Source organism: Microchirus variegatus (assembly GCF_963457635.1).
Source record: "Microchirus variegatus genome assembly, chromosome: 16".
In the NCBI taxonomy this organism is placed as follows: domain Eukaryota; kingdom Metazoa; phylum Chordata; class Actinopteri; order Pleuronectiformes; family Soleidae; genus Microchirus; species Microchirus variegatus.
This window is the reverse complement of record NC_139817.1, coordinates 16,965,181-16,993,180: the sequence shown is the minus strand read 5'-3', so window position 1 is coordinate 16,993,180 and position 28,000 is coordinate 16,965,181. Positions and strand designations below refer to the sequence as shown.

Here is a 28,000-nt window from a genome sequence, read left to right as displayed (position 1 = left end):
AACTGTGAGCCGTACATGTGCTATAAAATAACAAAGCAGAGTATGAGTACAAGTACAAGTGGTTAAAATATGGGGGGGTCAGAGGTTATGCTCGCATACATGATTGACAGGATCGCTTCGTCACAGGCGTCACAACAGGCAACACCAGCATTTCAAATGATAAATAAATCGTCTCTGCACCATCAATTCAAACAACAAAAGCATAATAGTAATAATAATTATTATAATAAACAACACAATTATAGCTCCTATAGTGTCCACCATGTCTGATAGTGTTTTTTATTTAAGTGTTTGTGTGCAACACTTACTGTGGTGTAAAACTAGGTGCTGTAATTAAACGTAATTTTGGAGTGATTGATTGATTGACTAAAGCAGATTAGGCCACAGTAAAAACAATCATTCAAGACACGACCTGTTTCATGAAAACAAAAGCTCATGTTACGACTAAAATCTTATATTTCCCACCAGAAAACAACAATGACGAGTGCTTTTCTTTAATTTAAAACATCTTTAGTCAGCTTTAATCCCGTTCCTCTTCCTGGAAAAAACGCTTTGTCGTCTTGTGTCAACATTAATCTCAAATCAGCAACGCTGCACTTCTGTTCCATCAGTTATTGCTTCAATGACACTTCCGTTACATTTAACACCCCCCCCCCATAAAAATATATATTATTAAAGGTTTGTATAAAAAACCAAGAACATGTATGTTGATTCTTTGTTTCAAGGGGAAATGATTTCATCACAGAGGCAGAAGTCGTTGGTTTTCACTTCTGTTCAGTTAAAAGGGTGGCACCACGTTTTCTCACAGAGACAAACTTCAAACTCATAACTGAATAAATAAAGCACAGAAGTATATGGTCCTGCTCTGCACTTTTTTATATTTTCTGTAAGTTCATATACATTTTGTATTTTTTATTTGTTTTTTTGGCATACGTGAGCAGATGAAGGACTAAAGACTGAAGGACACTTGAACAGGAAAAACTGCACTAATAAGGAACTTAAAAATACTAAAATTGGTAACTGAGCGAAGTTAATTCAAACTAAATTGAGCGAGCTGTCATCTAAAAATGCAAATTTTATCATTTTAAAACTTCCCATTTGGTGAGGAAAATCAAAACTCACATTTCCAATTTTCTTTGAATTAACTTAATTCATTAAGTCATTTTTAAGAGTAAGATTTTATTTATTGTGTTATGTTAAGTGTACACTTTGGTTTAAAGGGACAACAATGTCCAGAAACACTGAAATAAAAGTCACATTTCTACTCTCTACCTTTTAGTTTGAATGAACTTATTTTAGTTTGTTACATGTCACCAATTTAAGTCATTTGGTTTACAGGGACAATAATATTTAATACTAAAGGCTTGATTTTGTCCAGAAACACTGAAATAAAAGTCATATTTCTACTTTTGTTTCACTTCCTTTAGTTTGAATGAATTTATTTTAGTTCATTAGTTTTCTTTAGGTGTCAACAATTGAAGTTATTGTTTAAACGTTGATGAAAAAACATTTTTCAGTGTAACCTTTGGTTTACAGGGGCAAATACATTCTAATACTGAGAGAGAAATGTCAAAGGCTTTCAAAACACTGTATTAAAAGTCCACATTGACACTTTTCTACGTTTCACTCTTAGACTTGTAGTCTCAAAGGTGACAGTTTTGTTTTTCCATGGATTCTATCAGGATGGTCCACAGTATCATCAGAAAACACAGGAAAATAGTATCACATCCTCCTCATCATCAAAGCTCATAATACTTTATAAAGACACAAACCACAAGTCCTCTGTTTGTCTGTGCTTGTTTTACATTAGGAAGTAAATCAAATGCCATGCACACTATCAGTCTTTTTTTCTTTTCTTTTTTTTTTAAAATAGACATAAGAACTAAGGTTGACCATTGACTGTTTTGGTTATCACACACACACAAAAAATCATATTTTCTTTAAATATTTCTCACCAAACTTTATCCTCAGCTCGCGAGGTTTAGTTGACAGATGGCAAAAAAAAAAACCTCAACTTTACATGTTCATAATATATCAAATACACAGTCCTACCTTAGTATAATACATTAAAAAAACAAGCTCTCTGAACCAAGAAAGAAGCACAGGTCAACGACGACAGCGAAAGTAATATAAGTGATTTCTCTTCATTTCTTTTTAAAGAATATAAAATCCCCGGACCCAGCCCTTTTCATTACACACTGAGTGAAGTGACACAGCCACGACCTACAGTTACGCTCACTTCCGTGAAGTCTACGGAGAATCTATCAAATGTGGCAGCTAATATTTTTCTTCTAAACACTACTCAAAGTGTAGTTAATACGACGATAGGTAAAGAAGGTAAAAAATACATCATACGTATCATGCGTTCAAACGACTAGTGGCTCTGAGGCAAAGTCGCACACCTTCTGTGGAACCGGCACTTATGATTGGACTTAACGCAGTGAAAGCGTGAAAGGAATAAACAAAAATGTGGGGCAAAAAAAACAACCAAACATCACATGCTTCCCGTAGTGTCGTCAAATTCCCAAATTACGCACAAAAAAACTCTCTCTTTCTCACATTTTTAAAGGTCCAGTGTGTGAGACATCTACTGGTGAGACTGCAGATTGCGGTCTACGTTCGTCCAAATGCGACAGGGAACTACAGTGGCCTTCACATACCATTCGCTCTGCCAGTCCTCTTTCAGAATTAGTTGCTTTGCTAAAAAAATTTAAATGTGAAATGGACGTCAGTGGCGGCACGAAATGGCCGCCTCCATTAAGCAAGACCCTTGCCTTAAAGCAGGGGTGTCAAACTCATTTTCACTGAGGGCCACATCAGCATAATGGTTACCCTCAAAGGGCCAGATGTAACTGTCATACAGAATAAATGTAACTAAATGTAACCAAATATAATGTAAAATAAAGGTAACATATTGCTAAATAACTTTCTGTATTTATTACTTGTTCAATTTCACTCGTCGCATGATGCATATACAATGATACACTCCGATCTAGTGGCGTTGCTGTCACTTTGCGGGTAACACAATCGCCATGCATTGTGGGAAATGTAGTTTATGGTCAAGGCATGCCTTAAAGCAGCATAGACCTATTTTAACATAGATTTTTAAGACCAATTAATCACTTTCGGGCCACATAAAATGACGTGGCGGGCCACATCTGGCCCCCGGGCCTTGAGTTTGACACATGTGCCTTAAAGGCTTACTCTGAAACTACATAAACCAATTTTTACCTCTATTTTTACACAATTAAACACCAGGAGAAACACACGTACGAGTAGAATATTCTAGTCGATAATCCCTCCGACAGTAAATGTTACACACTGGACCTTCAGAGAAACTTATTAAAACGCACATTCCCGACACCATCAAGGCTCAGTCAAATCTGTCAAAGTAAAAACCCCTTAGTTTGATTAGAAAAAAACACATTCTCTGAATACTTCAGTCATTCAGCGTCAACCGACTCTAGTTTTGTGAAAAACCTTCCAGAGTGTCTCTTCCATCACTTCCTCTTCAATCTCACTTCAACACGTCATGCTTTTAGTCTTTAGTAACATGCTCAAATCTTCAATCCTCGACGATGCGGTCGTCAGAATACTTTTCGTAAAATAAATACTGTTTCCTTTCTTTCTCCTTCCTTCAATCCTTTTTACCGTCTTCTTAAAAAATAGGAGATGTTTACTCCTCCTCTTCCTCCTCCTCCTCTTCTCCTTCCTCTTGTTCTCCCACTCCATCCTCGTTAGTATAGATACCGGCTTCCCACCTCAGCGCCATGTCACTTTTCCTCCGTGTGACGCGCGTGGCCTCCAGAACCTGACCAAAACAAACAATAAATCAGCTAATTTCACTACCAACTCGATTGAATCCATGTTTTTTCCAAGCTCAATCACAAAAAAAACAACCCCACACCACTGTGACTTTAATAAAAACATGCAGTGCTTGTCAAACGCTGAGGGAGCGCTTGGTTTAATCACCCTGCAAGAAAAGATGTTTCCCTTTTTGTTCAAATCAACCACCATAAATGAAGAGCACCTGCACCATTTGACAGTAAAACACACAAACACACAATCACACGCCCTTAAAAACAAGGATGGGGGAGATTCAGGGTGAAGGTGAAGTAAATTCTGTGGTGTGTTTTAAGTGTTAATATCTGACATTATGGCAAATAATGGTAGACACTAACAACCAAACCGGACTTTCCAGGACCAATATTCTCAAAACACAAAGACATTAACATTGTGGACACTACACTTTTTTAATTATTTAGGGGTTCGGATTAAGGATCTTCCACTTTACTTTATTATAGCTCTCTTTTAATAACCTCATTTTAACTTTTACATTCAGTTTTTTGAGTTTTACATAAGGAATTGTCTCATTTGTGTCACTATTTGTGCTGTGAATATTGACCAGGAACTCCCTGGAAGAAAAGATCTTGTAGCTCAATGGGAACTTTCCTAAATATAAAAAATTATTGCGAGTCATATTAGCATCACAATAAAAGTCATCTTCCAGTAAGAACCATTTTGATCCAAGGAACCTTTTAAAACCCCTTTCCTGAATAAAGGGTTTTAAAAGGGACAAGGACAAGCCGAAGAACTTATATGGTTCTACTTAGCAATTTTATTTCTAAGAGTGTATGCCCTAACTGAGATAATGTGTGTTTACCCATAAAATGTATTAAATTGATCTGATTTTTAAATGTATTCTTTGTAAATATTGACTTTTATTTAAAATTATGTCATTTAATAGCTGTTTAATACATTTGGACAGATGCTATAGGTGTAAATGTTTGTGTACTCCATTTTAAGGTGTTTTAAAGTTGAGGTCACACACGCACACACACTCCCACACACTCACACACCCACATAAATCAGTGGACATGCAGCACCAACACCACAGAGCAGAACAACAACACCGTGAGACCTGGCACCACTTCATACTTCCCCATGTATCATTTTCTGCACTGGTTTCAAACATACTGTAGAAGAATGAGTGAAAAGACTCATGTAACCAAACAATCATCCAGAATGTGAAGCTTTTCCACTGAGATAGAAACGTTTATGTTGTATAAAAGTAGAGTTGACACAGTGATATTACAGCTGTATGGAAATAGACACAGTGCAGAAATGTACACATGAGTGTATTTGATTGTGTTTGGCCCAGGTCTGTGTGTGTGTGTGTGTGGACAGGTGAACGGGTGAACAGGTACCTCAGTGGTTACCTCATTAGCCAGCAACAAGCGGGCGTACTGAGCGAGCGAGCGGCAGGAGAGAAGCAACAGTACACAGATGTCAACATGTGTGATGTCATCATGGACAAACAACAACAAAAACAACAACACGGACAGCTCCATTCAGGATTTAATCAGTGAGAAATACTGAAAACAAAGTGTTTTTTGTAAATGTGATTTCTGAGAATATACAGGACCTGAACATCCTTTTTTTTAAACCTTTATTTTGAAATTAAAGGTCCAGTGTGCCACATTTTAGGAGGAGGAATTATTGGCTGGAATTGTAAGTAATGTTTGTGTAAGTGTATAAATGCTTTAAAATATGTGCTAAAAATGTCACTAATTATCACTAACTCGACCAATGCCAAAAATCTTTAAAAAAAAACCCACTTAAAAGGAGATGTTGTGTGTCCCTGACTTTGTTTCAGGTTCATGTCAGGTTTCAGTCTGGGCATTTCCCTTTGGTCTCTGGTGTTGTACAGTATTAGCTCATGTCAGTGAGTCACAGGCGCAGGGATTCATGAACTGCGGTTGACTCCCTCTGAGCTACTTTCACTTTACTTTTTCTTGTTATTTGAGTAACACTGAGGAACATTTTGAAATATTTTCTCTCTGTCTGTCTTCTGACAACAGAAGCTAAAGGAGAAGCTTTATTATGTTGTTTTTTTTTATTGCAGATTTCTATGTGACGTTTCAATATTTGGGAATTTAGTGTCTAAGAAAGTGTAAATAAGGGAAAAAAAATTAAAGCTCCCATAGAGTGGTCCTGTTGCACATATATGTTAGTTATGGAGGTCTACTTACATACATTAACTTGTTTTTATGGTCAAAAACCTCTTAGTTGCTGTAAACAATCTGATAGAAATCCTCTTTTCTGACGCTGTTCCTCAGCCGCGATATTTCAGACTGAAATCTCACCCCCAAGACAGACTGTGCTGTGCCCAGCCAGCAAGAGCTGTCCCAACTGTCTTGTGATTGGCCAATACCTGGAAGTGACGGATTAGCACACCCGCTCTCAGAAGCACAGCTCCCCCTTCTGGAACGGTGGATGCACTGCTCCTCATTATCAAAACATTGTTTTAACAATGATTAAAAATAGCTTCTTCACGACTCCCCGCCGCAGTCCCTTTTATGACTTTGACCCGGAGTCAGACCCAGAGTCAGAAGACACTGTCGCTCGTGAAACACCTACACAACGGATGTTATTCTTCTTCTGCGGTTCAATGTGCGCAACCGGATGTGTCCGGACTAGTGCCCGGAGCAGGAGGATCTGTTAGAACCCGTGTTTACGTAACTATAACGGGATTTTCAGAGATCTCGCTGAGCCCAAGATTACAATAAAACACAGCGTTCTCAGCAGTGGCTGAGAAACTTCAGGGCTTCATAAACAAGGTAATGACGCAGATACAGACTAAAAAACAGCGTTAATTAGAAGGTCCGCTTTAATAAAATGTCATTTTATTGTAAATATAACTGCATGTATTATTACATTTTTGTCATACAGCTTTGAGAAAAAAACATATTGTATGCTTTTCTTCACTTTTTGTGTCACCATGACATCTAAAATTGTGAAATACTGCAAAGTAATGTCTTACAGGAATGAATAGAAAATCTGGTGATAATCAAAAACCCAGCGTGGTATGGAGCCTCTCAGTGTCGTCAAACTTTAACACATTGTCGCGTTTTTTAATTTAAACACCTCACAAGACGTGAGACTTTTTTCACTTTAATTTGTGTTTTGATAGCTATAATAGTTTTTTACTCATTTGCAGGTTTTATAATGACTGTGTATTATGCGGCTCTGAGATCCATGAAAATAATCACAAAAATATCTCTAGTTACAGTGTTGTACCATAGTGTTATTTTGATTCTCATGACCTTTTTAGTTTTTTCTTAAAATCCTCGAAGCACAGACATCTGACCAACTTCTGTGTTGATGAGTCATTGTCAGCTGTGAATACTCACACTGTTGTCCTCCAGCTTCTCCCTCCTCTTCACCTTGTGTGATTCATAGTCTTCCATGAGTGTCTGCATGAAGTTTCTGGGCCGCGAGCCGACCGAGTCCTCGCTGCCGGCGTCAGACAAGGCTCCGTCGGATGGCGAGGGTGAGACCGGTGGCGCAGGTCGAATCTTTTCGATCTTTCCTGCGAAATTGCACAAAGAGTTACCTTAAGTTTTTTTGTGGGATTTGACCAAAAGTTTGGGGTAACTTAGAAATGTCCTTTTTGAAGGAAAAGCACCTTTTTTCAATGAATATAACATTTAATGAATCAGAAATACACTCTATACATTGTTAATGTGGTAAGAGTTCCGCTTTCTGATAAAAATGAAATTTGAGAAGTTGCACTCACCTGGTGCTGTCTTCGTCGTCAGGGAGAGTCTCGATGGGAGGCTGTTGCTCTTCATCTTATCTGCAGGTGTGGTGGTGGTTTTCCGCACACCCGTTCTCATCTGTCCCTGACTGTCTCGCACGGCGACTGCCGGCTGCGTCTCCCGCTGCTTCTTCAGCTCCTCCTCCCTTTGCTGAGCCGCTCGGATCTCCTCCTCGATCATGGACAGAGTTCTCTGCTTCTTGGAGCGCAGGCGGAACGGCCCACTGGCCTCCACCTCTGGGCCTCGTGGAGCCACCGCTGTGCTGCGCAGCTCGGCTGCCTCCGAGTACTTGCTGAAGTAGCTGAATTCGTTTTTCTCTGGGCCTGGTGGGGAAGGTGGACGGTAGACCGGGGTGGGCCTGGGGACCGGAGCTGCTGAGGCCAGAGCTGGATCTGGAGCTGGAGCCGTAGTCGAGGAGGCAAGTGCTCGGGCGTAAGAGGACTGGATTTTGATCCTGGGGCCTCCGTTTCTGGGTCTCTGTGGAGGTGAGACAGGCTGAGAAGCAGGAGGAGAAGGAGTCTGGATCTGTGCTTCCTGTGATTCTGACAATTTCTCCTGGGAAACATCTTCGGACAGCGCAGGACTGGAGGACACAGGCGACTGAAGACTTGGAGTTCCACTGGAAGACATTGGGGTGAAACAAGCTGGTAATGGACTGCTCGTGGAAGCTGAGGATGGAGACACAGGAGTGCTGAGCTGTGAAGAATCCAAATCTGATGGCTGCCAGTCTTCGCTGCCGCCGTTCTGAGCAGCCAGAGCATTCTGGATGGCGTTTTGGACGAGAACCCCGGCGCGGTACTCCAGATCGTCATTTACTGGACTGCTGCTGTTCTGACCGTTGACTGGTGTGGTGGGCTGTGGGGTCGGAGGCGACACTGGGGTCAGTGGTAGCGAAGCCCCGCTATCGGAGATGTTATCCAAGCTAAACACCGTGGTGTCCTGAGAGCGGAGAGACAACTCGTCCAATCCTGAGTCAGACTCCTCTGGGTGAAAAGCCAGGTGGAAGTGACCCTTCCCTTCTTCCTCGTCAGGCAGGATCGCCATCACGGCTCGTGCGCACGTGAACTCTCCGCCAATGCCTTCGTCAGACCACGTCACGTGACTTTCTCCGGTCTCTGCCATGATGTCGCTGCTGACTTGGTTGCTCCTGGTTACGGATTTGGAGAAAGGCTTAGCCGTGTAGATCTGAGGAGCCACGTCTTTCCTGTTGGTTTCTGCTTGTAGAAACTGCTTCCTGGCAGCGGAGAAGTCGATCTGCTTCTCCACGATGTCCTCTCGCAGCTCTGGATCCAAGGACACCACTGTGGGTGGACCGGTCACCTGTGGCTGCAGAGAAAAACAGACACCTGGCTTTTAACCGACACCAGAGCAAGACAACTGATTTTAGCTTCATTAGATTGAGGCATCTGTAAAAGATAAATCAATCCCTAATGGAGATAATATAAAAGCTATAAAATAGTGCACCACCATTCAAAAGTTTGCAGTCAATTAGAAATGTCCTTGTTTTTGAAGGAAAATCACTTTTTTAAATGAATGAATTAAATTAAATGAATCAGAAATACACATACATTGTTAATGTGGTAAACGACTATTCTAGCAGCAAACGTCTGGTTTTTAATGGAATATGTATATAGGTGTATAGAGGTCCATTTCCAGTGTTCTAATGGTACATTGTGTTTGCTAATCGCGTTAGAAGGCTATTGGATGATTAGAAAAACCTTGTTTTGGAACAGTTTTGCTGGTTCTTTGACGAAAGCAAACTTTGAAGGGCAAATTATTATCTAGAATTAAAAATCATTATTTCTAATCTTGTCAATGTCTTGACTATATTTTCTATTAATTTTGCAACTTTTTGATGAATAAAAGTGTGACTTTTAATGGAAAACACAAACAAATTGTATAGGTGACCCCAAACTTGTGAACTGTAGTGCTATGTGTGTATATATACAGTATTGTTACTACTGTGGCAGCTCTATGGCGCCCTCCTGAGGACAGTTTGACAAAATACTTTTGTTTCACCTGCATTTTGAACACACATGATTTCACAGGCCATATTTACAATTATGGATTTTCAGTTGAACATGGCTGCAAACCATAAATCACGATGTAAAAGATGTGTATGTATGTTACCTGTGTGTATGTATAGGTGTGAATCTGTTTCTGTTGCTTCCTCTCCTGGTATTTCCTCAACGACTGGAGCTGCTCTGTTTCCAACTGATCCTCCAAAGGAACCTTCAGAGATATACCATAAATAAAGATGTACCAAGTCAGTCAGTTGGTCAATAAGCCATTTATCAATAATGTCAGCAACAAACAGTTGAAGGGAATTGAATGGACAACCACCTCCTGAGGAGGGTTCCACCAGCGCTGGGCGATCCCGGGGTTCTTCTTCACTGCCTGGTCTTTGATCAGCTCCTGACGCTCGCGCTCCAACTCCTGAACCTGAACAAACCAGGACAACAACTTAAGCTCAATGAACTCAATGAATTTAATTTACTTTTCGTTTTTCGGCGACAGCAGTTTGGTGGCTTCCCATGGTTACTGTGTCTTTATCTATGAGAGAAAAACGTGACCTTCTTACCAACCTTTTGACCACGGCTGTTGCATAATTTCTTACTCAACTATTTTGATAATCGTTAATCGGTTTGAAGCTTTTTTCATGATTAAAACAAGATTTCTGATTGTTTTAGCTTCTTACATGTGAATATTTTCTTGGTTTCTTGGTTTTTGGAACTCAAATAATGGTATAGAACAAATTAACACAACATTTAAAGTAGGATTAATTGTTTTTAAAGTCACGTTATGTTACAAACCAGTCAGATCTTACATATTGGACCTTCAGAGGATGAATGACTTTCGGGTTTTACCTCCTCTGAAGGCCGTCTCCTCGTCACCCTGACCTGCTGCTCCTCTCCGGGCGTGAACAGTTTCGCCGGCCGCCGTTCCTCCTGAAACGCCCTCAGCTCAAACTTCGCCCGGCCGTGCCCCGGCTCCTCCCCCTGCATGTTCCCGTTGGTCCTGACGTCGGTGTCGTTGTGGTGGACAAACGTCGTCGCTTGTCTCTGGCCGTCCACGATGACGGGCCAGTGATCGATGGGGAAGGACGAGGACACGCAGACGGAGGGGGATATTCCATCAACACTGAATTGTTTAGTGTTTTCTGACGGCGAGGAGTTCCCGTTTTTGGGCATCTCGGAGGCTGCGTCTAACACCTGGTCCAGATAACGAATCTCCTGTAGACACAGTAGATGCTCTGAATGCTGTAATATACAACAATATTTATAAAACTCCTAATATCAGATTCAGTGGTTAAAATAGAGAATTTGTTCATATTCCAGGAAAAAAGTTGGCAACATTGAGTCCTCGCACTGAACTACGTTCACAAATTTAAAAAACTGCAGATTAAGAAGTGGGTGAATCATAAATAAATACAAATTTGATCCAAATACTAATTTTATTTAATCCTGATACATTATTGCAGAGTTGAATCAAAAAACTTTACTTTTAATTAATCAATTAATTTCTCTATGTGAGAGAAGTTGAAGATATGTTGAATATTTATTTCTATGTATTAAAAACCTGAAACAAAAATCATTTGTAGGACAAACAGTGTCTTGAACAAGCCCAAACATTTTGATGTATGCATTACTGAAATAAGCTCCTACACATTTTCCATTTCAAAATTCCGTAATTTTCCAGACTCAAATTTCCAGACTTTTCTGGGGATTTTTCAGTCAATATTAAACATCTGAATATCAATTGTTAGATGCTTATTATGTAAATAAATGGTTTTAAAATCCTTCACTCATTCTTCATGAAGCCAGCCCTTGGAAAACTTGCTGGCTCGACGACAGTTATGGAAAAAAATTCAATAAATGAGAATTGCAGTTGTACGGCGAACGGTAACCAAGCTTGATTAGTCCCTTTTTCCATACCAGACCTGGAAATTACTCAAATCTCAAATTAAATTCCATACTTTTCCATACTGCGTAGGAACCCTGGAGCTGAAAACTGTAAAATGAGATGGTGATAAAAAATGGACAGAAGATGATGACTCAGCATAACCAACTAATAGAAACTAGAGCATGTGCATTTCTTCAGAAAATGCCGTTGGGAATACTGAGTTGTGCTGAGTACACATGCTGTTGCCCTTGAGTAGTGCGTGATATCCAATATATACACGTGATATCCCACACATACGTACATATATATATATATAGATATATATATATAAAATAGGTACACTGTCCTTGGACTTAATTAAATAAAACAGAACCTGCGTACCTGAACCACTTCATTGTCTGGAGTCTCGCCTTCACTGTTGCCTCGGTTACGGAGGCAGCCATGTTGCATGTGCTGGCTCTCCACTTCCATGGTCGTAGGTGTGTCAGTGATAACGCTGACCGATTCCTGGAAACTGACGCTCTTCAGGGCTTTCTCTCTCGGCGATGCGTCACTGGCATCCTCGGCTGCCGGCCACGATTTCTGTGTCAACAAAAAAAACAAAAAACAAACAAACACTTTAACAACGATTAATATATTAACACATTTTACAACCAAATATTCACCCAACACACAAACTATAATATAGTTTGTGTGTTGGGTGAATATTTGGTTGGTATATGCAGACAAATTGCACAGTCCTGAAGAGGATTAGGGCCAAATGTAAAAAATATATAAATTGGAAAACAACCTGACTTCTCAGATGAAAGTCAGAATTCTATTTATTTGCTCATAATTCTGACTTTTTTCTCAGAATCCGAACCCTAACCTAAACCAAATTGTACTCCTAACTGTAAACACCTTTGTGAGGGTCCTCACAAAGGTGTTTACACGCACACGCACACGCACACGCACACGCACACGCACACGCACACGCACACGCACACGCACACGCACACGCACACGCACACGCACACACACACACACCCCCCCCCCACACACACACACGCACACAGATCTGTCTGCATTGCAGTACTGTGTGTTCAGTGAAAACTCTGCAGCAGAGTGTGTTCTGACTGGTTACCACCACTAGGGGGAGCGATGCATATGCTTTTTCTTTCCCTGACAGACCACAAACAACCTAATATAATATTAATAATATATGTATATATATTTTTTTCTTTCATTAGCCAGTGATTATATTATTTCATTAGCCAGTGTGGTATAAAAATATGTATATGTATATGTATATGTGAAAAAACTGGCTAAAACGTTTACTTCACATCATGCAGCTATAGAGACATTTAGGATGTGAGAGACTTTCTCTTCACATTATATGTCTCTGGATTAAGTTGCTGGCTCGAGGACACAATTCTCATTGATTTCTAAAAAATTAAAATGTCCCCACTGAATTAGAGACAAAGCCTGTTGTCCCTGATTGTATAACAGATAAATAAGCTGTCAGAATGCAGCACAGTGTCCATCTAAAAAGCCTCAGAAACAAAATGAAGTCTGTGACTGTTATGTATTAAAATTCAAAGAACAAATGCAAGAGATGTTGGCGCATTACATTTTGTCTTGTTACAGTTTTCTCTGGTTTGATTAAGTAATAATGACAAATTGCATTTACCCAGTATGAATACTATAGCAGAATTAAAAGTAAAGACATTACATTATTATATTATATTATAATTACAATGTATTATTAATATTTCTATGGTATTTTGTAGAGATGCTCCATCTTGATTTAAATCTATAAAACAGTAAATACTGAACATAGGCTACAGATTTCACCAAAATGTGTTGTATATGTGATGTATTATTTGAGAGAAACCAAGATTTATGTCAGAGAACACACTAGAAAACGCAGTGAAGTACAGGAATTACACATTCCAGAGGAAAGTCTTTCTCTTCTTTGTCTTTTCTGTTTTCTACACAAACAAACAAACAAATGGTTTTACTGCCTTGTACTTATTACACGTCCACTCAGAGGGTGTTTGCCTCCACGAGGAACTGTTGACCCCAGTCTTTGTGACATGCTTAAGTGTGTGTGAGGGGATTTAATGAGGAGCATTCTTTGTTTAGTTACTACACGCACGCACGCACGCACGCACGCACGCACGCACGCACACACACACACAGTCACAGGGAGGAAACACTTTTTAACATACTTTTAAACTTGAAAGAACTTTAAAAAATGCTTCATGGGAAACACTTGCCAATTACATGGCAGCAAATCAATGCATTTAGGCGTGAAGGTCGTTGGTGTCTAGTGGTCGACCAATATCGATAGATCATTCCTATTTAATGAAGCAGATAACCAACATTTTATCTTAATCAACAAAACTGTTGATTAAATCAAATTAATAAATACAAAATCATAAATGCAATGGTGTGTAAGCTGTCCTCTAATTCTGGACCTGCCCTCTAATGAGCTAAATTCAAAAATATAACCCTATTATTCTTTTGTTGTTTTGTTTATTTTGTCATTTATATGGAGATTTGGTAATGGATTCTAATTACCACTGAGAGCACTTTGTAAGTACTTAATGATATGTTGTTAGTATAAGTGGTCGAGCCCTATTGGTGTCAGTTGTGTTGATTATCGAAGGTTTACAGAGAAAGATCTGAACGATCGAATAGACATTTTTTAAAACCAATTCCAAATAAATGTTATTTCTAATTCACTAATCACACTTTTTTCTCACATTTTTTTTAATTGAAACTTTACTTCATCTCTCTTGTTCTTCACTACTCGTGCATCTGTTCCTTCCTCGCTGGGACTTTTCAAGAGAAGGAACAGTAGTCAGTGGAGTCACGCTGATCCATCTGAAAGTCACATGCAGGCCGCTCGTCTTTCACTGTCTCATCAAACCAAAATGTGGCGCAGACGTCAAAATAAAAGCATCCCCTTCAAGGAAAACACTGCAGCAGATGTGCAGTTCAAATCTACTGAAGTTACAGATCCATGACATTTTAATTTCACTGCTCTTAGGTCAGCATTTATTAGATCTGTTTCGACTTCAGAAAAAGGTTTTCTGAGCTAGTTTGTGAATTTCTGAGCGAGTATGTGATTGTGATTAATTTACTATTTTATAATGGGCATCTCCTGTAGCTAACTGGTAAGGTCTCCTGTTTTTGTATGTTACATTCTTACTAAAGCATTCTGGCCTTTTTATACGTAAATTGAATTTATTCACTATATGTATTGATGTGTGTGACAACTAATCATCATTTTTAATCATCGATCAATCTGTAAATACATTTGGTCATTAGATTTCGCAAAATGAAAATTCCAAACCTATAAATGATAACATCCTTACAATCTGAATAAAAATAGCAAAGAACCCAGAATATAATCCAATTTAAGAGGCTGAAATCAGACAACTTGTCAAAAAATAGTTTGAAGTCGATTAAGTTAATAATATGTGCTGGAATGTGTAAGTGTAGGAGTGTGTGTCCAACAGCAGGACAGTACAGAGGGGGAGGATATCCTGTTACTGCCTCAGGAAAACAGTACAAGAGGACAGGAATGTCTCATATGCAATGCTGCTCCGCTGCACACACACACACATGCAGAGGTAATGTGTATGGGATTGTAGTTGTGCATCAGTGTGTCTTGTAATTGTAGCAGGTGTGTGTCAATGTGTCCGTCTGTGTGTGTGTGTGTGTGTGTGTGTGTGTGTGTGTGTGTGTGTGTGTGAGTGTGTGTCTCTCGCTGCGGTGAACAGACATTCCAGGAATACCTGTCTGTCCTCAAATCTCTGAACTTAATACAAGCGATGAAGGGAACTGTGCAGCTGTGTGTTTTTAATGTTACACAGTCAGAATGGCAGGGTTAGGGTTAAAGGTCAAGTCTCCTTCAGTCTATGTTTGGGACATTTTGATTTATGGTGATATACAGCATCGATAGTGATATATTTTAATTTGTATTTTCATGCTGTTTCAACGCTGTTTGTCTGTCATGCTTTTATTTTGTAAAGCACTTTGGTACATTACATTACATAATGGACCTGCAGGATCACCACGATCGGCTGTGGTTTGAGATTTCTTCCAAAAAAGGGAGAAAAGTTGAAGGTAAATCGTTTCTTGGCAGCCGGCGTGAGGCCTTTAAGGTTTTAATTTTAGAATCTGTGTACATTTGGTTGAAGAAGTAAGATCAGAGGATTTGGTTCAGGCTGGGGTTGGATCTTGGACGGTTAGTTCGCTTGATTATTGAATTGATTATATGGAAGTCACAGTTGGACACAGATGTGATCAAAGTTACAGACTCACTCTTTACATAAGAACACATCTAATGAGAAGCCGTGAGAAAGGAGGAGATCAAGAGTTTGGCCGCTGATATGAAAAGGTCCTGAAACAAGCCTGAGTTTAAAGATTAAAAGTCATGATGATTAATGATTTCAATGTTACATTAAGCAAAGAAACCAGAAACATTCTCATTCAATGCACTGAAATAAAAAAAATGGCCAAAAATTTAGTAATCAATAAATTGATTAAAGTATTAAAGTAAAATATTCTGAGCAACAGACATGGATGTTAAAGTCTTCTAAAATCAGAACTTCACAACAGAGATAATAGTTTAGTTTTTATCTAATCATGAAACACTCAGGGAAAACAATGAGTATCTAAAACTGTTGAACTAATCAGAGACCAGGGGTAGGATTGGGTTTCTGACATCAATAGTGATGGATAATTAGATTTTATCAATTGGATATGTATACATATATATATATATATATATATATATATATATATATATATATATATATATATATATATATATTTCACAAAAAGCAGAGCAAAAAATGCAAAATAGAAAAAAGGAACTGGAAATAAAGCTCAGTTACTCACATTATGATTAATCTAGAGTTGGTTTATGCTGCGCTGGAGGTTTTCTTTTATAGGTACATATCTTTAGAAGGCGCACAAGTTAGTTCAGGTATGTAACTGTGTGCATGGGGTCAGTAATATCAAGAATTAGCCAATGAAGTCAAAAGAGAGTCTTCAGTAATACAAAAGTGAGTCTGTCAGAGTCAGCTGACTGTTTCTTGTCTAATACTCTGTCCATCTGCTGTCTCATTCTCTGTCTGAATTCATTTCCATCACATCTGGAGATACTTAGACTCTGATGCACAAATATTACAAAATACACACACGGACACACACAAACTTTAAGCATACACACTTGGCTGCATGCCACAGACGCTTAGGGGGATTCACGAGCGCAAAACACTGAAAATAAAACTGAAATAAAACTACATCACAAATACAAATCCATACGACGTCTGACAGACACCATCATTCAGGTTTCACAATTCGAACGTTCCTTTAATACCACGTCATACAGTCGTGGTCTGTTAAAGTGCTCACCCACTGTGGACAGATGTAAAAAAAATAAGAGCCTGATGATAAATGTCTACTCACACACACACACACAGAGAGAGACAGAGTCAGCGTTTCCCTCGTCTCTGTCTCCTGGTTAAATACGATCCTGTGCAGTAACTGGAGCCCCGGTGCTCCACACAGAACCCTGACAGTGCTGTTGTGTACTTATTCATGATTTCAGTGTGGGTCTGCTTGAGTAACAGTGATAAAATACATAATTGGCTGAGTTGACAGAGTGTTTATCTGCTCGAGAGGCAGGAGGACAATCTGAGGAAAAACCCAAGAGCGATGGGATTTGATTCCGCTCCATGTTTTTGCTCTTATGAGGCCTGAAAACAGAAGTTGTCCTGCATTAACAAACAGATGAGCTGATGAGTCTCGTCTTCTCCTTCAGTAATTCTGATTCAGGGAATACGTTATACGTTATTCAAAAGGTTTCGTTTCAGTTCACTAAAGTGCAAAACTGAACGTAAACTCAACTTACTGAATGTTGCAACCCCCAATCGAACTGAGTCTAGTGGATTATTAGGTGTAACAATGATAGCGGTGACCTCGTGTCACCCGGCGACATCCCTGTGTTGGACACTTAGACTATCACTTTTTCAAAAAAAAAGTAAAGATGTTTCAACCAAAATATTTTTAAAAACATTTGGATATGCCGCTTGATTAGGGTGGCGCTAACGGCTAAGCTAATGACTACAGATTTGTTCCTTACAGATAGATGCTTTACTGTCATAATTGTCCGCTCAGGAGGAAAGTTTAGTTTCCTTGTGTTCGCCCCATTTTCAAAGCACAAACCCAGTGTGGAGAGCAATATTGTCACTAGTTTGGGTTTCCATTATCCATAGAAATGCGCAAAACCTAAATATCGCTGTAAAAAACAGCTACATTTCAAGAAACCTCTCAAATATTGCTAAAAAAACGTTGTGTCTCTATAAAAGTTTATCACAAAAGTGATCTTTTTACTGCATTTACACATCAGTGGATATGACATGGCCAAGACTACTGTCTTATCTTTCTTAACGATTCAAAGAGGATTACTTCAGATGGTCTGATGCACTCAGGCTCTTTGTTTTAAACACAAAAGTGACACAAACTCAAAATAAGTGTTTTATGTCAACATTTTTGCTGTCCTGCTGCTGTATACACACAAACACTCTCTCCGTCAGGTCTGACACTTTTGCTTGACTTCAAGTTACATCATTCCAAACAGAGGCAGAATGATAACATCAACACCAAAAATAAAATCACCACTCAAACAATACATTTGTTAAACACTGTCTTTTCTATATTACGACACATCCTCCTTTTTCCCATTACAGTTAATCCAGTTCCCTCTGTGGCTAAATAGGGAACAGCTTAGAGAGTTACAGCTTTTCCAACACTGGATTCAAAAAGAAGAAGCGCAAACTGAATTATTTTCAACAGAACAGCTGTTAAACTACTGCTCCTCTTTTTTTCCTCATCAAAACAGACTAAAATCAGTGTATTGATAGATAAACTGATTTGTAAACTCCATAAAGATGATCAGTACTCACCTTTTGCTCTTACAGGTTTTGTGATATCAGTACATCCATGGTGTCATTCTCAAAAATGAGCCTCCTATAATCCTATAATATGACATGAATTATTAAAAAAACAAAAAAAAACACAATAACGATGTGCTTCCTTTTCTTAAGCTTCACCCTGTTTCCCTCACTCAGCTCTGCTCACTTCAGTCCGTCCTGCTCCAGATTGTGGGAGTGCTGGACTTTTTCCCCCAGCCAAGCCTTTCTTTCCTACTCTTCTTCTCCTCCTTTTCCTGCCCTCCCGTCTCTTTCCTCTCCTCCACAAAGCCTCTCCTTTCTCAGTAAAGGAGAGGCTCTCCAGTAAAGGAGAGGCCTATTCTGCAGGCTGTGATGTCATGGGCCCAGTGTGTTTTGTGTGTGTGTCCAGATGCCCTCACCCACAAAGACCCCTCTGTGGAGGACAACATCCACCCTGTAACTCCCCGCTCCTCCCTTCCTGTGTATGACCAGTCCTTCTCCTCCACCTCAGCCCTGTGTCTGTCTCTTGCCCCCATGTTTTCCCCTCCTTTAACCTGCAGCTCCTGTCAGAACCCAACAGTTGATGAGGAGATGATGAGTGACAAAAAGAGGAGGAGGACACGATGATAAAGCCATCATCAGGACTCATATTCTGGTTGTATTCACATTTTAATAACAACCTAATCATTTCTGTGTATTTTATTATTATTAGTGCTAGGTTAAGGTTACGTGTGTGTGTGTGTGTGTGTGTGTGTGTGTGTGTGTGTGTGTGTGTGTGTGTGTGTGTGTGTGTGTGTGTGTGTGTGTGTGTGTGTGTGTGTGTGTGTGTCAGGTCATAGGATCAGGCCGGTGGAAACCAGAGCTGAACCTGAGTCATGGTTCACTCTCACTGCTCACAAATGCAACAACAAGGGAGACGCAATGGAAGTGGAAACACTTTCCTTCCAATTTACACAACCGGTTAGCGATATTGTGTCGCCGGCGGTTGAATAATGCAGCTACGAAATTCAGTGCAATCGATAATACATTTTTATGACCCTGAAAACAAAAATGTACAACACGTCTCTCTTTGAATTGCCTACATTCCCTCGTCCAAAAATATTGATATATGGATCTAACGTTGGTATTGATATTGATCAATACCAGCGTAATAATATCGATACTTCAGTTCCTGTCCTGTCCGGTAATTTGTTACTTTAGCCAACTCAAAAAAGTGTAAAGTATGCCAAGACCTTGAAATAATACACTTATCCCATTGAATCATCCCTTTCTACTTGAAAGAAAATAATTTGTTTGTAACATTTGGTGTGCAATGCTAATTTACACTTTGTTATTAATTAAGAAAATAAGTGCACTGAAGGAAGATAATTTGTTTTAACTTTCAATTTCAAGTGACAATTGTGTGCACTGTTTTAAAATATTTTACTTATAAACTGTCCTGAAAGGATTACTATTAACTAATTATTAACTCACTGAACATCCCATTATTATGCTGTTATAAATTAAACTTTTCTTGTCAAAGATAATTTATTAAACATACCAACATTACACTGACCTACAGTCTTATTCTGAAATTATGAAGAAGTTAAGAAATGTTAGCAGCAACTTTGTTGCTTAAGGTATCAATACATTTTCTGACTATGATGCCAGTGTAGCTGATTGGAATCGAAAATGAACAAAGTTTTTATTACTTTCATTACCTTTTAAAGAGTGCTTTAAGAAAAGGGCTTTGCTTTAATAGTCTGCCATATGTGACCCGCCACGGACTACGCGGGAACAAGTCGGCAAAGCGCAAAACGAGAAAAAACAGGAAAAAGTTTTTTTTTCCAAAATTAGGGATTTCTGTTTTTTTCAAAATTACACAAGTTGAAGTTTTGAAGAAGCCACTACATGCTTCAAATCACAGTATTGTGGGTCTTAAAACCATAAACTTTGTGTTTGAATTAAGGTTGTTTTATCGCTGTGAATCGCTCCTAGTTTGGGTGTGGCGATCTCACATTCCAGAGCCTTTGTTGCTTTTTCAGCCAATCAGCTGACGAGATGGAGAATACACATGGCTAATTAATATGCACGAGGGGGAGAGATTGTCTGTCCAGCAGTTGTGTGTGTGTTGGCGCAGTATGTGTGTGTGCAGTGTATGTGTGCAGTGTGAAATTCAAAAATCATGATTGTCATCAAAGCAGTCATCATCAAAGCTTTGTTGAACAAAGGAAAACAAAGAAAACTGGAGAATAAGTCAGCTGTGGCACAAAGACAGAGACAGCAGAGAGACGGCTGGTGTGTGGACTGTTAGCATTTTAAGCTAGCGATCTTTATGCTAACGTGTTAGCAGACTTCATCGTCACAAAAACAACAAACAGATCGATTATTCAGCGGCTGAAAGAGAGCAGGACAGACACGGTAGTTGTCTGAGATGATGAAATGACGCCAGCACCGCTCTATCTCCTATCTAATTGGACATTTGGAGGCGAACAGACGTAAAACTGCGACGAAAAGGAAGCACGCCTGGGCCTCTTATCTGATCGGAGGCACTGAAGTCTGCCCCATAAGAAACTGAAACATGTTTCAGTTTCTTATGGGGTGAGTTTTCATTAACGTTGTTTATCTATGTTATGTTAGTGTTCATTCAAAGTCACATACAGACGCACATAGGGACGCTGTCTTTTAATAATCCACTGTGCGTTTCATAACGCCGTTTGGCTACATTGTTATTAGCTGTGCCTGCTTAGCTCCCTAGCTTGCTAGCTCGGCACTCGTATTATAAGCTACGATCATCTGATCGATATGTACGGGAGCATATGACCTCTGCTGTGCAAGAATAACGTGTGGATAACACACTTCTGGTGCGTTTCAGAACGTTATGTTGCCATAACGGTTATTAGCTATACAAGAGATTGGCTAGCTCACTATTGGTGTGTTAAAAATAATACCGTAAGGGGAGCATGTCACAGCCCTCTTTGAGATTTTGTACACCCGCAGGTTCAGTTTGATAATTCATATGCTTTGAGACGATCTCCCGTGTTCGAAACCTAACATTGCATTGAATGATGTGTGAATGCCACACCTTTGCATGCATGAATCACACATTGTGTTAATCACGTGTGATTCATGCATGCAAAGGTGTGGCATTCACACATCATTCAATGCAATACTACTGATCAATCTATACTGATTCAGTGATAAAGTGCCTGTTAACATGAACCATGATCTGAAACAAGTATTTATTTTTTTTCAGAATCCTGGGCATAAGGATTGGCATGTGAAGTTGCTGCCAACCCATGTGTCCAAGACCTCAGTGTGGCGTCTATACATGAGGCTAAGGCTCTAGGTATGTGTAAAAATTAATTTCTAAACAATAGCCAAATGCTTATATTGACCAGTAACACTATGAGCCATTAGAATGAACATAAACATAATATTTGTCTTTTCAGGTGAACGTGCAGTTTGTAAATCAAGCTTCAAAGCACTGTCGTCAAGTAAAGGGAGCAATGAAGTCATCAGCTACATGCATCATTTCTTCAGCAACTTTGGAGTTGGAGAAACAGATGTGGATCTTCATTGTGACAACTGCAGTGGACAAAACAAAAACAACTTCATGCTCTGGTACGGTGCCTGGCGTGTTGGACACCAAGCTTCACTCCACGCTCAGCATCCACTTCCTGATTGTTGGCCACACCAAATTTGCCCCCGACTGTGGCTTTGGACTAATCAAGCAAGCATTCATGAGGACCAGAGTCAATACTTTGGCAGACATCGCTCAGGTTAGTTCATTTTATTAGACTGCAATATGTAATGTGTACAATGTGATTTTTTTTGGGAAAAGTAAAATAATTATTTTCATTGTGGTTCTTAGGTAGTGGAACACAGCTCTCCTGAAAGTCGCCTCAATATTCCACAGCTTGTTCGAACGGCAGATGGCAGAGTGATAGTAAAGACCATCGACTGGCAGACACATCTGAGTCCCTACTTTGGAAAGCTCCCACAGATCAAGAGTTATCAGCCCTTTAGGTATTTATATTCAAACTTCTGCATTTTATAAATAAAAAAATCATGAATGGACATAATAGTGTTCCATGTGAACAGTGAGCCATGTTTTAAATATCCTGTTGTGTGCTTCTATTCTGTCACAGCTTTGATGTCAACAGACCAGGTGTGGTGCTTGCTCAAACTCACGAGTTTCAGCTACTGCGCAACTCAGGAGTTCTGCCCCCTGTTGACAGTCTTCCCGTCCTGGCCCCACCTTGACTGACCATGGACAGGCAGACGTATCTTTTTGAAAAAATCAGGCCTTTCTGTTCTGATGAGGCAAAAGACTTCACATGCCCAGCACCAAAGGTTACAGCACAGAAGAGGAAGCAGAAGAGGGTGGCAGAATAATATTCTGCCACCATGAAAGGACAAACAAGGAACGTCTCCACCCATTTAAACCCCAATACACGAACCAACCAAGAAGAAGCGTCTCGAGTTGTGTGTACCAGCTTCTGTATCGTTTGTCATCAATTTGGTAAAGCATGAAAGGCCGTCACAGTTCAGTCCCCTACATTTTGGTGCCGAAACCCAGGAAGGGACAGATCGCTGTAGTCAATAGCCGATGTCTGTGACGAGCAAATCAATAATGGGTGAAATCATGGACTTACACAAGAGTTTGTAACGAAGCTACTGCGGGCAATTGAAGAAGAAACTTGTGAGGATGACGTGTACTAATCGCCTGTGAGTGCGAGTCGCCATGTTGCCATTCTTGGGGTTCTCCTCACAGTTTAGGCCCCCCAGAAAAGTGCCTGATTTATCTATGTACCCAGTAGATCAGCCCCTGCTTCTCTGTAACTTTGCATCTGCGCTAAAAACTGAATGAAATGGTGGCAGCGTGAAGGATATGAGCAGGGTGGTCTAAAGGTCAGAGGGGTTATCCTACATCGTAGCTGCAGAGGAAAACGCCACGTGTGCCCATTTTTAGCATTATCCCCTGTCAGGAGTGCATCACACTGCTGCTGTCCCTTTACATCTTCCTGTGATTTTCTAAGGGAAACATTAAAAAAAACAACAGGGGAACAAAGGAAAAATAAATTAGAATGTGAGCTGTGTCACACCCCCCCCCCCCACATTCAATTGTCTGGTTTAAATAACAGATTCCGAGTTCTTAGTGAAACTCCCAGGATAGCATTATCCAACCACATGACAGTGAGCGAGAAGTTGGTCACAGAAAATCAGGACAGTGACCTAATTACTGTATGGAAGATTTCAATACCCCGAATGGCTCGTAACACACAAAAGAGACCGGTGTCATTATCCCAGCACGAGCGGTTTTACAGGGAGCAAAAGATAATGACTCGAGAGTTACTAATGTGTGACGGATGAAAAGGCATCGTTGTCAAAGTCACACTGAAGAAGAACTGTGTGTGACAGCTGATACACGTGTCTGTGTGAATATCTGTAACTGGGTCAATGCAGTCAGGTCGATAAAAAACAAAGCCCAGAGCTGCTTTATATCACGGAGGCTGATTGATTAGAAACACAGCAGATGACACAATTAACCACCACACATGATCCGTCTTGACAACTTCCTGCACCACCCTTTTAAATAGGCATTGTACAAAGTTAACCTGACCTTTTAGCCTCCAATTAATTGAGTATGCCCAAAAATGACCATATTTTTTATATTCTATAGGCTACCATTCAAAGGTTTGGGGTCATCTATAGAATTTTGTTCTGTTTCCCATTAAAAATCACACTTTTATTCATCAAAAGAGTTACTAAATGAATAGAAAGTTATGTCAAGCCATTGACAAGATTAGAAATAATGATATTTATTCAAAATAATAAGTTTTGCGCTTTTGTCTAAGAACCAGCAGAACTGTTTTCAGCTGTGCTAACATAATTACACAAGGGTTTTCTAATCATCCAATAGCCTTCTAACGCGATTAGCAAACACACACAATGTACCATTAGAACACTGGAAATGTGTACTTTTGTACAGGTGCTACCAATCTTTGAACACTGAAGTTGTACTGATTCAGATGGATTTTAAGCTCCAACAGTGAGGGTGGAGAGGAAAGAATGTTGGTTTGGAGGAATCTCCACAACAGAGTATGAGTTATTATGAACTATTCACATTTCAAGCCAAAAGAAGGCGATAAACCTGCCACTTTAGCCTCAGTTTGTTAAAATAAAAAAGAGACATATTTCAGTACCATTTATAACAGTTAAAAAACTATTTTTAGAGGACAAACCAAGGGTCTGAGTTTGCAAGAAAATTACCATTCCTGTAACTGATGTAATGACTGTCTGGAGCAAACTCAGTTGCATATAATTGCTTTTACGAAGGCTATAAAGTCAAATCGACGCCAACTCCTTCACACAAAATTTACCAAATACAGAGTTCACACAATCTTCAGTGAATCCTTGTAAACTCTTCAGTCTTCACTCTCAAAACACTCAAATCTTTCTGGAGGATAAAGACGGTGACAACAAAATAAAAAGAAGGGCAGTGGACACGCCTTGAGAGAGACTAAAACAAATGATGCTGCGAAGTAAAAAGGAAACGACTGATTGGATAAAAGCCTATCAGAGCACTCAGGTTCATCTAAACAGGAAACCAGGAAGCAGCGCTGACTTGTATCCACGGAAATGGCCCTCAAGGTTGGAAATGCACCAAAAACTAGAGGCCACCTCTGCCAGGACTAACAAAAACACAAGGTGCTGGCAGCATGCTGTGAAGTTCACTGAGGTCAATGTTTGGGAAATAGAAACAAAATGAATCGATGGATTTGATTTTTTTGGTTGTTGATAATGTTATTATTCTGGTCTCTGTCAGGCAACACTATCAGAAATGAAGCATTTCATAGAAGCTTCTTTGTGTTTTCAGTCAACCAAGGGTTCCCACACCTTGGTTGATATCAATGTCAAGGGCCTTTCAAGGACTTTCTTGGACCAATTCCCTCAAATTCAAGGCCCAAATGTTCAAGAGATGGGAGGGCAAATTGTAAGAGCTGCTTCTCCCATGGCTGCCACATTTGCAGCACGCTCTACGTTCGGACAAGTGATCGATCTTCCTTGGGATCTTGGTCAATGTCAGTCTTTTGTATTTCCCATGCATCCCGTCGTCATTTGCTCGCTCTTGCTTAAAGGGACACTGTGTAGTATTTATGGGTTTATATAACCCAAAATCCACTTTTTTATACATATTATGTGCTCCTGCATTGTCTAGTCGCTGTATTATATCTTTTGTTTCATTTTCGTTTTGTTTCAAAAAGTCATGTAAAATAACATGGTCGCGGGCCGCGGTTGCATTGCCACTGTTAGCAGCGAGACGCCATGTTTCTACCGGAGCCTGTAAGGACAAACGCGAGAGAACAAATCAAGCGATCCCGCCTCCACCCTCTCCGCTTCGTCTGCTACGGCCGCGGTAGCTCGCCCTCTCCCTCGCCTCACAAACCTACGGTGGCCGACAGGGGCAAATGCACTGCAAACCCCAAAACACCAGCAAATAAGAAAACGCCAGCATATAAGAAAACGCCAGCAAGTAACAAAATGCCAGCAAATAAGAAAACACCAGCAAGTAACAAAACGCCAGCAAATAAGAAAACACCGGCAAGTAAGAAAACACCGGCAAGTAAGAAAACACCAGCAAATAAGAAAACGCTGGCAAGTAAGAAAACACCAGCAAGTAATAAAACGCCAGCAAAAAGAAAACACCAGCAAGTAAGAAAACACCGGCAATAAAGAAAACACCGGCAAGTAAGAAAACACCGGCAATTAAGAAAACACCAGCAAATAAGAAAACACCGGCAAGTAAGAAAACACCGGCAAGTAAGAAAACACCGGCAATTAAGAAAACACCAGCAAATAAGAAAACGCCAGCAAGTAAGAAAACGCCAGCAAGTAATAAAACGCCAGCAAAAAGAAAACACCAGCAAATAAGAAAACACCGGCAAGTAAGAAAACACCGGCAAGTAAGAAAACACCGGCAATTAAGAAAACACCAGCAAATAAGAAAACACCGGCAAGTAAGAAAACACCAGCAAGTAACAAAACGGAAGTGCTCCGGGTCTGTGGGGGCGCTGTCGTGCAGGTCTTCGACCAACCTGTTGACTCGCACTGTTGGAGTAGCATCCAGCTGCAGCCCCGGAGACCAACACCCTGGCGTGACAACAACACCCTGGCGTGATAATAGTGGTTTAATGTACGGGATTTTTTTCTAAAAACTTTATATACACACCGAAACGACGGGAGTGGTTTGACAGAAGTGATTTTTATCTTAAACAAGAACAGAGGAAGAATATAAAAGTATGTTAGCCTGTCCATATATTGAGCGCCACAGCAGGGACAACAACCACCACCTAACCGCCTCCCTGGAGCCCCAGAGCGGATACAACAAGCACCACATACACACACCCCCTGGAGCTCCGCTGTTATACTTTTTTCACCGTTTTACACATTTTTCACACTATTAACTAATAAAACCTTGTCAGATATCAATGTTTCTTCCCTATACTACTACTCATTGTTTATTTGTAAAACTAACTAAACTAAATCTTAAAAATAAAATTTAAAAAATTGTCATGTCGTAATTTTACAATAAAGGTTTCTATTTTTTATTGTTTGAACGGTGATTATTGTTGTAAGTTTGTTTGCAAAACTAACTAAATAAAATCTGTCACGCCAGGGTGTTGGTCTCCGTGGCTGCAGCTGGGTACTATCGCAGTGTTGGGTCAAAACTTTTTTTTTTTACAAACTTTATTTAAACTTTTCCAGTACACATATACACATATACAAAATACCTCAAAGGGAATATAAAATTGCATCTTGTCATTTAGAAAGGATACCTCGAGTGTAACCTTTATTGCCTTGTTGTGATTGATTTGTTTTCACTGTTGTATTTATTCTCAACAAAGCCTTGTAGATTTTATTTATTTTATTTTATTTTATTTTTGATATAAATAGATCGACGAGATGCAATGTCGGTGTTTTCTTGTTTGCCAGTGTTTTCTTATTGGCTGGTGTTTTGGGGTTTGCAGTGCGTTTGCCCCTGTCGGCCACCGTACAAACCTCATCTGCTGACATGGAGAAAGACGAGGAAGACATTTGACAAGCTGCGGACACCGTAGTGCTCAGGGAAGGGAGGGGGTGAGCAGAGGAGCAGTTCTTAGTTGTAAATTTCAGCCTCTCCTCTATGTTACTATAAACTACTTACTTCACCTTTAACTTTACTCGCTCATTGTTCTGCATGGAATCTAACAACAATGGCGAAGAGAGTAGACATAGTATCCACAACACTGCTAGTAAGGCCTACTCTACGTACATCAAGCAATGCAGGGCATGCAACAGTAGGTGGCGTCGTAACAAACCAGGTAGACATTTACCTAAATATCAATCTGCACAAAATACAAGCACTTGCAAGGACCCATGTCTAGGCAATCTTCAAAGGGCCTTGACATAAAACTGTTGTACTGAGAAGAGACAGACAGATAGACTCAATCATTGCGTGATATCATTTGACAATAATGCAACAGGACTTTGTTCATATTCAAAAGTTAAGCCAAATCA

At 39.9% G+C, this 28,000-nt stretch overlaps 1 protein-coding gene across 2 annotated transcripts; it reads right to left on the bottom strand.

The window, feature by feature from the left end:
* LOC310937892 (PALM2-AKAP2 fusion protein-like) lies at positions 1 to 18,616 on the bottom strand. Of its 2 annotated transcripts, XM_083902275.1 has the most exons (9): positions 18,470 to 18,616; positions 11,886 to 12,086; positions 10,469 to 10,834; positions 9,945 to 10,043; positions 9,732 to 9,833; positions 7,580 to 8,927; positions 7,194 to 7,372; positions 5,208 to 5,246; positions 1 to 3,811 (listed from the first exon to the last, which is right to left on the bottom strand). In XM_083902275.1, exons 2-9 carry the CDS (start codon positions 11,973 to 11,975, stop codon positions 3,677 to 3,679), a joined length of 2,358 nt encoding a protein of 785 aa, XP_083758401.1. In that variant the 5' UTR covers positions 11,976 to 12,086; positions 18,470 to 18,616; the 3' UTR covers positions 1 to 3,676. The 2 variants fall into 2 exon arrangements, with proteins under 2 accessions (XP_083758401.1, XP_083758402.1); XM_083902276.1 differs by lacking the exon at positions 5,208 to 5,246.
* Positions 18,617 to 28,000: the final 9,384 nt, after the last annotated feature.